Source organism: Panthera pardus, unplaced genomic scaffold (genome assembly GCF_024362965.1).
Source record: "Panthera pardus isolate Hobbes unplaced genomic scaffold, ASM2436296v1 HiC_scaffold_12, whole genome shotgun sequence".
NCBI classification, from domain to species: Eukaryota; Metazoa; Chordata; class Mammalia; order Carnivora; family Felidae; genus Panthera; species Panthera pardus.
The window spans coordinates 108902756-108917139 of NW_026526677.1; the positions used below are offsets into that span (position 1 = coordinate 108902756).

Below are 14384 nucleotides of genomic sequence, written 5' to 3' on the forward strand. Positions count from 1 at the left end.
TAGAATACATACCAAGGATTATCAAATCAATGAGGGAAACCTTGCCCAAGACAGTGAAAGTAATTAACAGGTGAAAAAAGAAACAATAAAATAAATAGAACAAAATAAAATTTAAGAGAAACATAAAACAAGGAAGGCCAATATCTGGTTTATCAGTCATTACACCAAATTTGAGTGAACTGATTTCTCCCAAAAGACAGGGTTTAAAAAAAATCAACATCCAGTTACATATAGAATAAAAGAAATATGTCTATAAAACATGGCCTGCCCACCCCCCAAGTGTTGAAAAAATAAAGATATAGGCAAGGAAGCTATACCAGGAAAGTACACAGAAACAAAGCTAGCAGTGGTAATACTAATATCCATTCAAGGTGAGGAACATTAAATATGCTTTAAACAGAGCAATTAAATAGAGTAATTAGAGACATTATGTGGTTTTTTTTCAAGATTTTATTTAAATTCAAGTTTACGTATAGTGTTGTATCGGTTTCAGGAGTAGAATTTAGTGATTCTTCACTTACATACAACACCCAGGGCCCATCCCAACAGGTGCCCTTCTTAATGCCCATCCCCTATCCAGCCCATCCCCCACCCTCCTCCCTCCATTAACCGTCAGTTTGTTCTCTATCATTGAGTCTCTTGTGGTTTGTTTCCCTCACTGTTTTTATATATTTTATTTCCCCTTCCCTTCCCTTATGTTCATTTGTTTTGTTTCTTAAGTTCCACTTATGAGTGAAATCATATGGTATTTGCCTTCTCTGACTTATTTTGCTTAGCATAATATACTCTAGCTCCATCCACATCATTGCACATGGGAAGATTTCATTCCTTTTGATGGCTGATGTTCCATTGTGCATATATATCATATCCTCTTTATCCATTCATCAGTTGATAGACATGTGGGCTCTTGAGGCACTATCAACAAGAGACATTATGTGTTAATAAAAGGTACAACCCAACAAGAGAGCATAAACTGAAAAAAAAATGATTGTGGAATCTCAGCAGAGGTGTCATAGTTTTTGAATCCCTTGAAATCTCCGAACACGAATATAGACAACAACTAGGAAAGCAACACTTCAACCCAAATAGGCAAGAAAATATCCCAACAATGGAGAATTTGAGTGGGTTAGGCCAAATCATCTACAATTTCAAGAGCTACGAGGAAGCGCAGGTGTATGGGAGCAAAGGGAGGAGGGATAGAGGGCACTTCTGAGTGTCCCAAGAACCATGACCCGGAGATCAGCAACAAGTGCTCACTTCAACATGAGGGCATCCAACGCCGAGTGAAGGAATAGTTTAACCTAGGAAGGGCTTTACATACTCCCATCTGTAAGTGAGTAGACAGAGGCTGAAGTAAGAGCTGAGCTGAGGTGGCCTGGGTGCTCAAGCCTCTCAGAAACACCCAGAAAACAGAGAGCCAAGATGTAGGAGAAGCTTCTGATAATAGAACACACTGATCAGGGCAAGAACTCTTCTGGTAAAGGAGACAGAAGGGTCAGATAAGACTGTAAGAGGTGCCAGAGAATGGAAATATAAAAACCTGAGGGAAAGCTGGTGAAGATGTAGAAACTACATTTTTCATGTCATGGAAACAGTGATAAAAGGCCGTGAAATAAGTAATCCTGGCCCCACACATCCTCCTTCTAAAATTCCTAGATAACCCATCTCCCAGATAAGATATTGTAAAGGGGAAAAAATAGAATGATGGGACTATCATATTCACAGAGAATGATATATTGGAGAAATAGAGCTATACAACAGAAGAAAATAGTAATTCGTTGTTTTAAACAAAGCTGTAGGAAATTAAAGAAAAACAGAAGCTATAAAAAGAATGCTCAGAAAAATTTGGAGAAAATCAGAAATCAAAGAAAACATTTCGGAAAGAGGTACCTGGAAAGTATAAGGAAAGCAGAGGAAGAAGAAAAGTGAAAAAAAATCAAACAGAAATGAAGGGAATAAAAGTTTTTGGAAGTGATAGTTATAGATGAGAGTCAAGGAAGAGTCAAAAGGAATCCAAAGAGAAAAGTCAAAGCAATGGCACAAAACAAACAAGAGTCCAAGGACCTATGGAGAGGGGAGAAGCCTGACTTAAGTTTGGTCAAGTCAGCTTAGCGGGTAGATTGTGCAGATTGGTGAGGGGGAACAAACAGTCCAGCTAATCATTTATTATTTTTTAAAAAGAGAATTTGGAGAGAAGTTGCAGTCTTATTTGTAAATAAGGATGTCATGAGCAAGTCTCATCTAAATCACATGGGAAGGATGGTTCTTTACAGCAAGCCATTTCCTGGCACACAAATGGGTAGGTGGATTCCTACTCCTGACCTCTAAAACGACAGCTGTGTCCAGGAGCACAGGGCTCAGGTAAACCTCCAAATGGTCAAAGTGAAGATCTGGGCATTAGATACGATCATTAACATTTGGGGATTGCTGTTTCTAGGTCCTCTTAATGGACAGAGCTGGGGAGACAGGTGATATAGATACACAGAAATGTTTGTATTTCTATATTTACCTATAAATACTAACAACACGAATGCTTACAGATACCTCCAAATCCAATTCAACACCACAGTGTCCATTAGAGTTTGCTTCATTTCCATACACAGTAAAACCTTGGTTTGTGAGCCTAACTCGTTCTGGAAACATGCTTGTAATCCAAAGCTCTTGTATATTAAAGCGAATTTCCCCATAAGAAATAATGAAAACTCAGATGATTTGTTCCACAACCCAAAAATATCCATATAAAAATGATTACAATATTGTAATATAATACAAAAAATAAAGAAAATGGAAAATATAAAGAAAAATAAACAAATTAATCTGAACTTGCCTTTGAAAACCTCATGGCTGGTGTGAGGGAGACAAGAGTGTAGGACGACTTTCACTATCACCAACGGAATCACTGCTGTCTATTGGCTCAATGGAATCTTTTTCTTTTAGTGCAACTTTAACAAGGAATCAATAACCTAGAATGAAGCAATGCATTCCTAAGCTTACTCTTGTATGGAAAAACAAAGGACTGTCCATAGGTGCTTTTCTTTTTACTTAAAATTTTTTTCTTTAAAATGGTTATTTATTTTTGAGAGAGAGAGAGAGAGAGACAGAGCATGAGTGAGGGAGGGGCAGAGAGAGGGAGACACAGAATCTGAAGCAGGCTCCAGGCTCTGAGCTGTCAGCACAGAGTTCAACGTGGGGCTGGAACTCACGAACTGTGAGATCATGACATGACCTGAGCCCAAGTCGGACGCTTAGTTGACTGAGCCACCCAGGCACCCCCATAGGTGCTTTGAAGTGACAAAAAATACAATAGTGCCCGTGTGGACACCTTCCAACGTTCTGGAAAAAAATCACTGATTTCTGACAAACACTGTGGCCTGAGACCGAGCAATTGAGCATGGGAGATGATTGCCCATTCCTGCAGAGAGAGAGAGAGAGACAGTGAGAGAGCGAGAGAAAGAGAGAGAGAGAGAGAGAGAGAGAGAAAACCATTGGCTCAGTTGTGATCATGTGACATTTGGCATCACATACTATTCGTATTCCAAGACACTGCTAGTTTGTCACGTTAAAATTGATGAGCAGTGTTTGCTCATCTTGCAGAACACATTACTCACAATCCAAGGTTTTAATGTATTTTTAAAATTTGAGACAGAGTGTGAGTGGGGGAGAGGGGCAAAGGGAGAGAGAGAATCCAAAGCAGGTTTCACGCTCAACCCGGGGCCCCACCCAGGGCTCGATCTCACAACCCTGGTACCATGACCTGAGCTGAAATCAAGAACCGGTGGCTCAACTGACTGAGCCACCCAGGCACCCCTTCATTTCCATATTTGAAACTCCATTCGACAAGAGGGATAAAGCTAGTATATTAACGTCTTTGTGCAAGTATCCAAGATATAATGAGTATTTGTTGCCATCATGTTTCCCTTCCTGGCATGGAGGCCCTCTTCACCCCACTCGAGCCCTGACATCCTGTGCTAGGTATCCCACTCAGGTTCCAACAGTGTTAAGTAGGCCACCCTCCAACTCAGATGTACTCCCTCCTCACCTGCTTGGTTCCTGACACCCCGGTCTCAGCCGTCCCTCTGCCACAGCAGCACCCTTCTCAACCCTCTTGTGCTGGGAGCATTCCTTCCCATTGCCCCCTAAGTATGCACACCTTGCTTAGCCCACCCAATGAATGACTTCCGGGCTGACATGTACGGGAAGGGAGTGAAAAGGAGAGGAATTGGAAAAGAAAGATGACCTAATAAACCCGATGCGAATCTGATTTCCTTTCTCTTAAAACGGAATCAATCTTCCTTCATTCTATTTGTTCTATAACACACACGAATTCCATTTTATTATCATTATTTTAGTTTATTTTATAGGTGAAATTGTTGCTTTTATTTAATGGAATATATGAACAATGAACAGGTGAACACGATTTAAAAACTATATAAACATATTCACTTAGGTCATAGAAGAAAACCTATTTTTTGTCCTCAGCAACCTTTTAGAGACTAATCTCCATGTGTTTGATTACTGATGCTACACTTATTTATATTTACAAAAAACAAAACAAAACAAAAACGCAATTGAATCGATCTTTCTGCCTGTATTCTCCAGATACTGTTTTCCCTTTAAAATCCCAATAGTTTTCCTATAATAGGTCTCATTGCTCGCTGTTTTGGGTTGATTTTCCCAAGTACACAGCACGTACTTTTAGTAAGTAGGTTTATGGCTTTTTTATTAAAAAGTTTTCTTGAATTGTAGCAAAGCACCGAAACTGCACAGCAACTGGTCTTTCCTGCCCCCTTTCAGGCCATCCCTCCTGCACAGGGAAATTCTTTGCCCACAAGGGCACTTTGGTGGGAAATTTCGAGATGTAGGGACTTCTATGGGCTTTTAACTCGTAGATTTCAAGAGGAAATCGAGGAGAATGCCGTCGGTGTCGTGCGAAGCGCGTAACAAACGCAGTGTGACATTTCTCCTGCTCGAGGAGATTCCAATTTGCGAAGGGAGCACAGGTCCTAACTTCATTCTGCAAAGTTGCCCCTGAAACCTGACAGCCGCGTCAGCACCTGAGCCTTAACTGACGCTCACACGCGCGCATGCTCCGTTGGTGTAGCAGCGCCCCTCCTTTTCCGCCAGGAGGAAGTCCCGTTTGTTTATTAAATTACGACAGTCGTAAACTGAGATTTCTGTGCCGGCTTCCTAGTTTTACGACGACAGCAACAATGGCGGCCACCAGTGGCAGGTTTGAAAGTGAGAGAAGTATTGAAGAACGTAAAGAACAGACCAGGATGGCCAGGGCCGAGGTGTTGCGCCAGGTATCTCCGTTTTGGGGGTTTTGGAGTCATTTAGAATTGGGAGTGGACGGTTCCTGGGAACTAGGCCTCTGGCTGTCTTCCTAACCCCCTCTCTTCTTTCGCCACCTCAATGTCTCACCTAATCTGGGTGAGGGTCTCCCTTTGGGATGCGCAAAAAGTCTTGGTTATCTCCCGCCTCGGAGATGCGTTGGCAGTCTCTAGTTGCGCATTCTCTTTTTAGGAAGACCTGTTTCTTTCCTGAGTTTACTTACTTTTGAATTTCTCCATTCTTGATATTTCCATCACTTGGCTACCAGGGGCAGCGCCCTTTTGGGGTACTCTGCCACTAATGACGGCTCTCCCAGCGCGTTTCACAGCCTTGGTCCTCGCCCCTCCTGTATCTGAAATAAAAATACCCGTTTTCAGAAATACATGTGAGGCACATTGCAACACTGTTTCACGCTCTTGTCTTACTATTGATATCAGTTGGAGGGTTACTGTAAATCCTTACTGATCAATGCAAAGATTGACAGGAGAGATTCGAAAAAGGTTAAGACACATTGTATTTCTAAGGTTGAGATGCATAGAGGTAACCTGTAAAGAATGGAGGAAGTAAACTGTATTTTCTGACAAGATGTAAGAATGAAGGGGAAAAGTTGTGACTGGAGAGCAGCATGGGGTACAAGTGGGCGTTTTTGTTTTTGCTTAAGATGGAATACTTTTAAATGAATACCGATGAGAAAGAGCTGGTGGAGGGGAAAGGCATAATGACTATAGCCAGATGTCAAGGGGAAGAGGAGGCGATTAGTGTTGGACAGGTGAATGGTTGGTATTGTTCTCTGATTTCAGCATACTGTAACATACATGTATAATAAGTATTCTTCATCCTTGCTCTTTTGGTATCTCGGGCAGTTTTTGGAGGGAGTAGGATTTGTAAGCTAGGATAAATTTTATAGTAAAGGGGACTCTGGATGACTCAGTCGGTTAAGCGTCTGACTCTTGATTTTGGCTCAGGTCGTGATCTCACGGGTTCGTGAATTTGAGCCCCATGTCGGGCTCTGTGCTGGCAGTGTGGAGCCTGTTTGTGATTCTCTTTCCCTCTCTGTCTGTCTCTCCCCTGCTCATGCTCTCTTGCTCTCTCTCTCTCAAAATACATAAATAAACTTAAAAAAACTTTTTTGTAGTAGAGATACCCGTAGAGTTTGAGAAGGACAAAACCAGCTTTGGAATTTGGAGAGAGAATGAAAAGGCAAAAGCAACCTCCTAGGAAGAACTTATTTTACTTGACTAATTGTTGAAAGATGAATACACATTAGTAACACGATCATCTGTTTTTAGAAAGATGATTCTTCCTGAAGCATTTGAGGGCATGGGTAGAAGAATATGACATTGCAGATTGAAGGCATTGCCATTCTCCTAACAGTCACTGAAGTCCCAGGCAGTAGCAGTGGGATGGTGAAAGAAAAAGAGATTCAAGTCCTATTTAAGACAGGGAGCTTGGGCAGAGGGGGCGGTCTACTATAGATCCCAACATTCTGTCCCTGATTCATTAGAGACTGGTGATGTGATTAGTAATGTGGAAGGAGAGGGTTTAAAAAAAAAAAAAAAATATATATATATATATATATTTTTTTTAATCTTTTATATATATATAAAATATAAAAGATATATATATAAAAAGTATATATACTTTTTATAAAAGTATATATACTTTTTATAAAAAAGTATATATACTTTTTTAAAAAGTATATATTTTTTTATAAAAAGTATATATATAAAAAGAATATATATATATATTTATGTATATATAAATATATAAAAAGATTTAAAATCTTTTATATATACATATATATACATAAATATATATATGTATATATGTATATATATATTTATGTATATATATGTATATATTTTGCCCCTATACTTTGGTAGAAGCAAATTCCTGTCAGGGGCAGACAGTGATTTATGAGACTTTATATAAAAGTGGAAAATGACTTTGTTTTACTTTTTTTTGCGAAAAATAATTGGATCATTTGTTAATTTTTCTTTTTTCATTGTTTTAGGCTAAAGCAAATTTTGAAAAGGAAGAGAGGCGTAAAGAACTTAAACGACTTCGGGGTGAGGATACATGGATGCTACCTGATGTGAATGAGCGAATTGAACAGTTCTCACAGGTGAATACTAACAGGTTTACTTGATGTAACAAATCTGTCTTTTTTTTTTTGCTCTTATTCAAGTTAATATTGGAAAAGCAACTTTATTTTTTTTTATTTTTTATTTTTCAATATATGAAGTTTATTGTCAAATTGGTTTCCATACCACACCCAGTGCTCATCCCAAAAGGTGCCCTCCTCAATACCCATCACCCACCCTCCCCTCCCTCCCACCCCCCATCAACCCTCAGTTTGTTCTCAGTTTTTAAGAGTCTCTTATGTTTTGGCCCCCTCCCTCTCTAACCACTTGTTTTCTTCCCCTCCCCCATGGTCTTCTGTTAAGTTTCTCAGGATCCACATAAGAGTGAAAACATACAGAATCTGTCCTTCTCTGTATTTCTGATTTCACTTAGCATAACACTCTCCAGTTCCATCCATGTTGCTACAAAGGGCCATATTTCATTCTTTCTCATTGCCACGTAGTATTCCATTGTGTATATAAACCACAATTTCTTTATCCATTCATCAGTTGATGGGCATTTAGGCTCTTTCCATAATTTGGCTATTGTTGAGAGTGCTGCTATAAACATTGGGGTACAAGTGCCCCGATGCATCAGCACTCCTGTATCCCTTGGGTAAATTCCTAGCAGTGCTATTGCTGGGTCATAGGGTAGGTCTATTTTTAATTTTTTGAGGAACCTCCACACTGTTTTCCAGAGTGGCTGCACCAGTTTGCATTCCCACCAACAGTGCAAGAGGGTTCCTGTTTCTCCACATCCTCTCCAGCATCTATAGTCTCCTGATTTGTTCATTTTGGCCACTCTGACTGGCGTGAGGTGATATCTGAGTGTGGTTTTGATTTGTATTTCCCTGATAAGGAGCGACGTTGAGCATCTTTTCATGTGCCTGTTGGCCATCCGGATGTCTTCTTTAGAGAAGTGTCTATGCATGTTTTCTGCCCATTTCTTCACTGGATTATTTGTTTTTTGGGTGTTGAGTTAGATAAGTTCTTCATAGATTTTGGTTACTAACCCTTTATCTGATATGTGTTGGCAAATACCTTCTCCCATTCCATTGGTTGCCTTTTAGTTTTGTTGGTTGTTTCCTTTGCTGTGCAGAAGCTTTTTATCTTCATGAGGTCCCAGTAGTTCATTTTTGCTTTTAATTCCCTTGCCTTTGGGGATGTGTCGAGTAAGAGATTGCTACGGCTGAGGTCAGAGAGGTCTTTTCCTGCTTTCTCCTCTAGGGTTTTGATGGTTTCTTGTCTCACATTCAGGTCCTTTATCCATTTTGAGTTTATTTTTGTGAATGGTGTGAGAAAGTGGTCTAGTTTCAACCTTCTGCATGTTGCTGTCCAATTCTCCCAGCACCATTCATTAAAGAGACTGTCTTTTTTCCATTGGATGTTCTTTCCTGCTTTGTCAAAGATGAGTTGGCCATACGTTTGTGGGTCTAGTTCTGGGATTTCTATTCTATTCCATTGGTCTATGTGTCTGTTTTTGTGCCAATACCATGCTGTCTTGATGATTACAGCTTTGTAGTAGAGGCTAAAGTCTGGGATTGTGATGCCTCCTGCTTTGGTCTTCTTCTTCAAAATTACTTTGGCTATTCAGGGCCTTTTGTGGTTCCATATGAATTTTAGGATTGTGGAAAAGCAACTTTATATACAGTTTTCACAAGTTACAGAATGAGTATTAGATAGTTGGCATTACTGACTGGTTTTATCTCCCTGGCAGAAATAATATATTTTAATATTTATGGACATTATAACAGACAGATTTTGTTACTTGAGTTGATGGGTAGGAAGCTTAGCAAATTTCTGGCCCACTTATATCAAGCTTGTGGATCTAAAAAATTATACCTTTTAATATTTTTTAAAAATGTATTTAAGTTTATTTATTTTGAGAGAAAGATAGTGGGAGAGAGAGAAAACGTGTGAGCAGGAGAGGGGCAGAGGGAGAGGCGTAGAGAGAATCCCAAGCAGGCTCCATGCTTTCAGTGCAAAACCTGACATGGGGCTCAAACTCATGAACTGTGAGATCATGACTAGAGCGGAAGTCAGATGCTTAGCTGACTGAGTCACCCAGGTGCTCCTACATTTTATATGGCCTAATAATCTTCTATAAATTCTTACAGGGCCATAGAATAAAATACACACACACACACACACACACACACACACACAGTTTGTGTATAAATGTATTTATTTGATTATATCTGTCAGATGACTCTACAAATAAATTAAAACTAAAACATCCCCCATATTTTCCTGATAAGGTATCTCAGCTCTGTGACTTATTTGTGGGGCATATATAATAGATGCCCACATCTAAATCTCAGAGGATTTTATTTCAATGTATTTATTGTCTCATTTCATGAAAATATGGTTTTTAGAATACAGATTTGTTTTTCCTCAAAATACTTGTTTTATTTTTTGTAATTAATTTTTCCCCATGACCCATTTGCTCAAATTACTTCTGATGCTTTTATTTATTTATATATTTATTTAATGAAAATAATTTATTGTCAAATTGGCTAACATACAACACCCAGTGCTTATCCCAACAGGTGCCCTCCTCAATGCCCATCACCCACTTTCCCCACTCCCCGACCCCCTTTACCCCTCAGTTTGTTCTCTGTATTTAAGAGTCTCTTGTGGTTTGCCTCTCTCCCTATTTGTAATGATTTTTCCCCCTTTTCTTTCCCCCATGGTCTTCTGTTCAATTTCTCAAGATCCACATATGAGTGAAAACATATGATATCTGTCCTTCTCTGACTGACTTGTTTCACTCAGCATAATACCTTCCAGTTCAATCCACTTTGCTGCAAATGGCATGATTTCATTCTTTCTTATTGCCAAATAGTATTCCATTGTTTATATAAACCACAATTTCTTTATCCATTCATCAGTTGATGGACATTTAGGCTCTTTCCACAATTTGGCTATTGTTGAGAGTGCTGCTGTAAACATTGGGGTACAAGTGCCCCTATGCATCAGGGACTCCTGTATCCCTTGGGTAAATTCCTAGCAGTGCTACTGCTGGGTCATAGGGTAGGTCTATTTTTAATTTTTTGAGGAACTTCCACACTGTTTTCCAGAGTGGCTGCACCAGTTTTCATTCCCACCAACAGTGCAAGAGGGTTCCTCTTTCTCCACATCCTTGCCAACACCTGTTGTTTCCTGAGTTGTTCCTCTTAGCCACTCTGACCGGTGTGAGGCTTTGATTTGTATTTCTCCCCTTGGAGAGAAAGTCTCCCCTTGGTGGTGGTGGGGAGAAAAATAGCGACACCCAGTCTCTCCTCCTGTGACTGAGTGTCCCAAACCACTCTGTTCCAGCCGTCCTCACTGTGCCACGGACACAAATGAGGACGCAGACGAGGCGGTTTGTCCTGCTCCACCGACTCCCATGCCTGGGGCTTGGCTGGGACTCAAACTCCCGCTCCGTCTGCCTGGGTACTGGGGAAGCACCGCTCCACGCCGCCAGATATGTGGTCCCCGACTGGCGGGCACAGCAGGCTTCGTCCTCTCCTGCAGCACTCCAGGGAGGGGATCGCTGTCTCCTACTGCGGACTGCACCCGCGACCTAGTCCCCGAGCCTGGGGCTGGCTCCCCTCCTGCCCAGTCGCGTGATCCAGACAGCTGGCCCAGTCTGGAGCAAGGCCTGCAGTTAGAGATGGGCTTTTTCTCCGTCCTGGTTTGAGGTTTTTCTCTTGTCCAGATACAGTGCTATGCTTCCCCAGCTGCACTTTCTCTTCCCTTTGTGTCTCTGCAGAAGGGGATCCCTCCCCTCCTTTTGTTTTATCTCTCCCAGTTCAGAATCACGCACTTACGGCCCGTCAGGGTGTCCCTGTGGGTCCCTGGAAGCAACTGTCTCTTTTCCTCCCGGACTCTCAGAATTCACAGTCCTTTAGCTTCAACGCTGCTTTGTTTGATAGACGAGGGAACTTGGGATCCCCCTACTTCTCCGCCGTGTTGGCCCCTCCTCTACTGGGTGATTTTTCAAAAGCTTGTTTTAAAGTAAGATAAAACTAAATTCCTTTCTCACCTCTTTAAAATGATTATTTACAGGAACACTCTGTGAAGAAAAAGAAGAAAAAAGACAAGCACTCAAAAAAAGTAAAGAAAGAGAAGAAAAAAAAGAGTAAGAAACAGAAGTATGAAAAAAGCAAGGAGTCAACTGATAGTTCATCAGTAAGTATGTATTAAAGCCAGCCAAAGCAGCTGCTTGAGAAAATTGTATTTGAAGGAATGATGTTTAGGAACTTAAAATATATGAGAACTGAAAAAATATGACTAATTAGGGTATGAAAACGCCTGGGAAACATCGACTTGGAGATGTCCAGGAAATGCTGGAAACATGGATCTTAGGTTACAGAGAAAGGTAGGAGGATGGAGTTAGAATTTGGGAGTCATTGCTCTGTGAAGCCATGAGAATAGATGAATTGTCCAGGGACACTGAAGAAAAAGGGGGGCACAACACTGTAGAGCCAGGCAGGAGTAAAGGCTGTTCAGTAGAAGTAGCTGGAAAGTGGAAGGAGCTGCAGGGAAAGAGCAGTTGTGTACACATGAGAGAAAAGAGTTTTAAGACATTTGTGAGTCTACTACTCTTGTTTATTTTTTTTAGTAGGAATTAACAATTCTTTAAAATAGGACATGGTAATATATTTATCTTCATGGTCACAAGGATGTGGCCCCACTGTGTCTCTAGCCAGTTCTGGGATGAGAGGACTCACAGAGGAAGGGAAAGCCTCTCATGAGTATTTTCAGGAAGAAAGAGGTACATGGTGCTTAGAGAGCTATGGGCTATAGATGTTGAGGGATAGTTTGGTTTTCTAGGTCTGATCTTCAGAGGGTTGTATGTGCAGGTGAATCACCAAATTCTCAAGTGTAGCCCTCTTGCCGTTTCAGAAACTGAGCGTGTGGCGGTACCCCTGAGATGATAAATGGCTCGTGGAAGCCTGTCTTATGTGAGAATGCAGTTTATTGATTCACAGTGGATACTTTATCCACAGCTGGATACTTTGGTCAGGTTGCCAGCATATTTTGTAGTGGTAGGAATATTTAGGTTTTACAGAAAAAAATTTGTTAAATATAATTCAGGACGAAGTGAGTTGGAAAGTCTTAGAGCAGAAAGAAGGTAGAAACAGTGTTTCCACAGCTCTGTGTTGAGTTGCTGGTCCTGTTGAGAAACTGAATGAAGTGAGTGATCATCTTTGTGAAAAGAAGTTTGTATTTAAAGTTGTTTATTTCAGTGGGATTTATGAAACTCCCTGGGGTTTAGGCAGAGATCACAGGTTCGGCATCCCTGTCCCATGGGGATGGATCTGGCAGGCGGAGTAAACATTTAATAATTTGACTCAGGGTGCTTGCTTCCTTTTAGAGGCACACTGCCTGTTATTTCTCTTTGTTCTTCCCTAGAAATACAGTTGTCCCTTGAACAGCATGGGCTTGAACTTTGTGCATCCGCTTACAAGCAGATGTGTTTTAGATAAATATAGTACAGTACTCTATTTTTTCTTCCTTATGATTTCCTTTTCTCTAACTTACTTTATTGTACGAATAGGTGCATAATTCATATAACATACAAAATACATGTTTGCTGATTATGTTATCGGTAAGTCTTCAAGTGCACCCATAGGCTATTGGTAGTTACATTTTTGGGGAGTCAAAGTTGTATGTGGATTTTTGACTATGTGGGGAATCAGCACCCATAATCCCCTCGTCATTTAATGGTCAGCTCAGTAGATAAGTCTTTTTGTTGCAACATACAATGTGTACACTTTTACATATATAATAAGTTGTATAACTATACCTTGGAGAGAGTTGTTTGAGTGAAAGGTCAGTGAAAGCACAGAGAGTTCCAAACAAGATGAACACAAGATGGTGTCTACACCATGGCACCAAATAATTAAAGTGTCAAAGGTTAAAGATAAAAAGAGAATCTTAAAAACATCAAGAGAGAAACAAAAAGTTACCTACCAGGGTAAAACCTATAAGGCTATCTATCAGCTGATTTTTCCTCAGAAACTTTGCAGGCCAGGAGGGAGTGGCATGACATAGTCAAAGTGCTGAAAGGAAAATGCCTACAACCAACAACATTCTCCCTGGCAAGGTTTTCATTCAGATTTGAAGGAGAGATGAAGAGTTTCCTAGACAAACAAAAGATAGAGGAGTTTATCACTACTAAACCAGCCTTACCAGAAATGTTAAGGGGACTTCTTTTTTTTTTTTAATGTTTATTTATTTTTGAGAGAGAGAGAGTGAGAGAGAGAATGAGTGGGGAAGAGGCAGAGAGACAGAGACACAGAATCCAAAGCAGGCTCCAGGCTCTGAGCTATCAGCACAGAGCCTGATGTGGGACTTGAACTCACAAACCGTGAGATCATGACCTGAGCTGGAGTCAGCAGCCCAACGACTGAGCCACCCAGGTGCCCCAAGGGGACTTCTTTAAGTGGAAAAGAAATGGCCATACTTAGACATAAGATTAATATGAATAAAAAGATGTAAAATAGGACAACACGTACATAAAATGTGGGGAAGGGAGTAAAAAGGGAAGAGAAGGAGAAAAAGATTTTTTTTTAAGAAAATGTTTGAGCTTAGATGACCATCAAATTAATATAGACAGCTGTTTACTTAGGATGTTATGTATGAACCTCATGCTAACCACAAACCTGAAACCTATGATAGACTCAAAAAGTGAAGAGAAAGAAAGCCAAACAAAAGACTGTAAATAATCATTTGATCACAAAGAAAGAGCAAGAGAAGAAAGGAAAGAACTATGAAAACAATAGAAAACAAATTTTAAAAATGGCCATAAGTACATATCCGTCAATAATTACTTTATTTTTTTAATATTTATTTATTTATTTATTTATTTATTTATTTTTTAAATTTTTTTTTTTAACGTTTATTTATTTTTGAGACAGAGAGAGACAGAGCATGAATGGG

The 14384-nt window shown here is 40.2% G+C and overlaps 1 protein-coding gene and 1 long non-coding RNA gene across 3 annotated transcripts in view; one reads left to right on the plus strand and one right to left on the minus strand.

Moving 5' to 3' along the window:
* Positions 1-669: 669 nt before the first annotated feature.
* On the minus strand, positions 670-2829 carry LOC128776118 (uncharacterized). The gene is made up of 2 exons (XR_008421042.1): positions 2539-2829; positions 670-915 (listed from the first exon to the last, which is right to left on the minus strand). It is a non-coding gene; the product is annotated as an uncharacterized LOC128776118 (long non-coding RNA).
* A 2240-nt stretch (positions 2830-5069) lies between these two features.
* CWF19L2 (CWF19 like cell cycle control factor 2) overlaps positions 5070-14384 on the plus strand; it is a 150242-nt gene continuing 140927 nt past the window's right edge. The window contains exons 1-3 of one of the 2 annotated variants that reach the window (XM_019469300.2): positions 5070-5303; positions 7346-7456; positions 11505-11627. In XM_019469300.2, coding sequence (XP_019324845.2) covers positions 5085-5303; positions 7346-7456; positions 11505-11627 — 453 coding nt within the window. In that variant the 5' untranslated portion in view covers positions 5070-5084. The remainder of the gene's footprint in view (positions 5304-7345; positions 7457-11504; positions 11628-14384) is intronic. The other variant, XM_019469301.2, reaches the window with a different exon arrangement.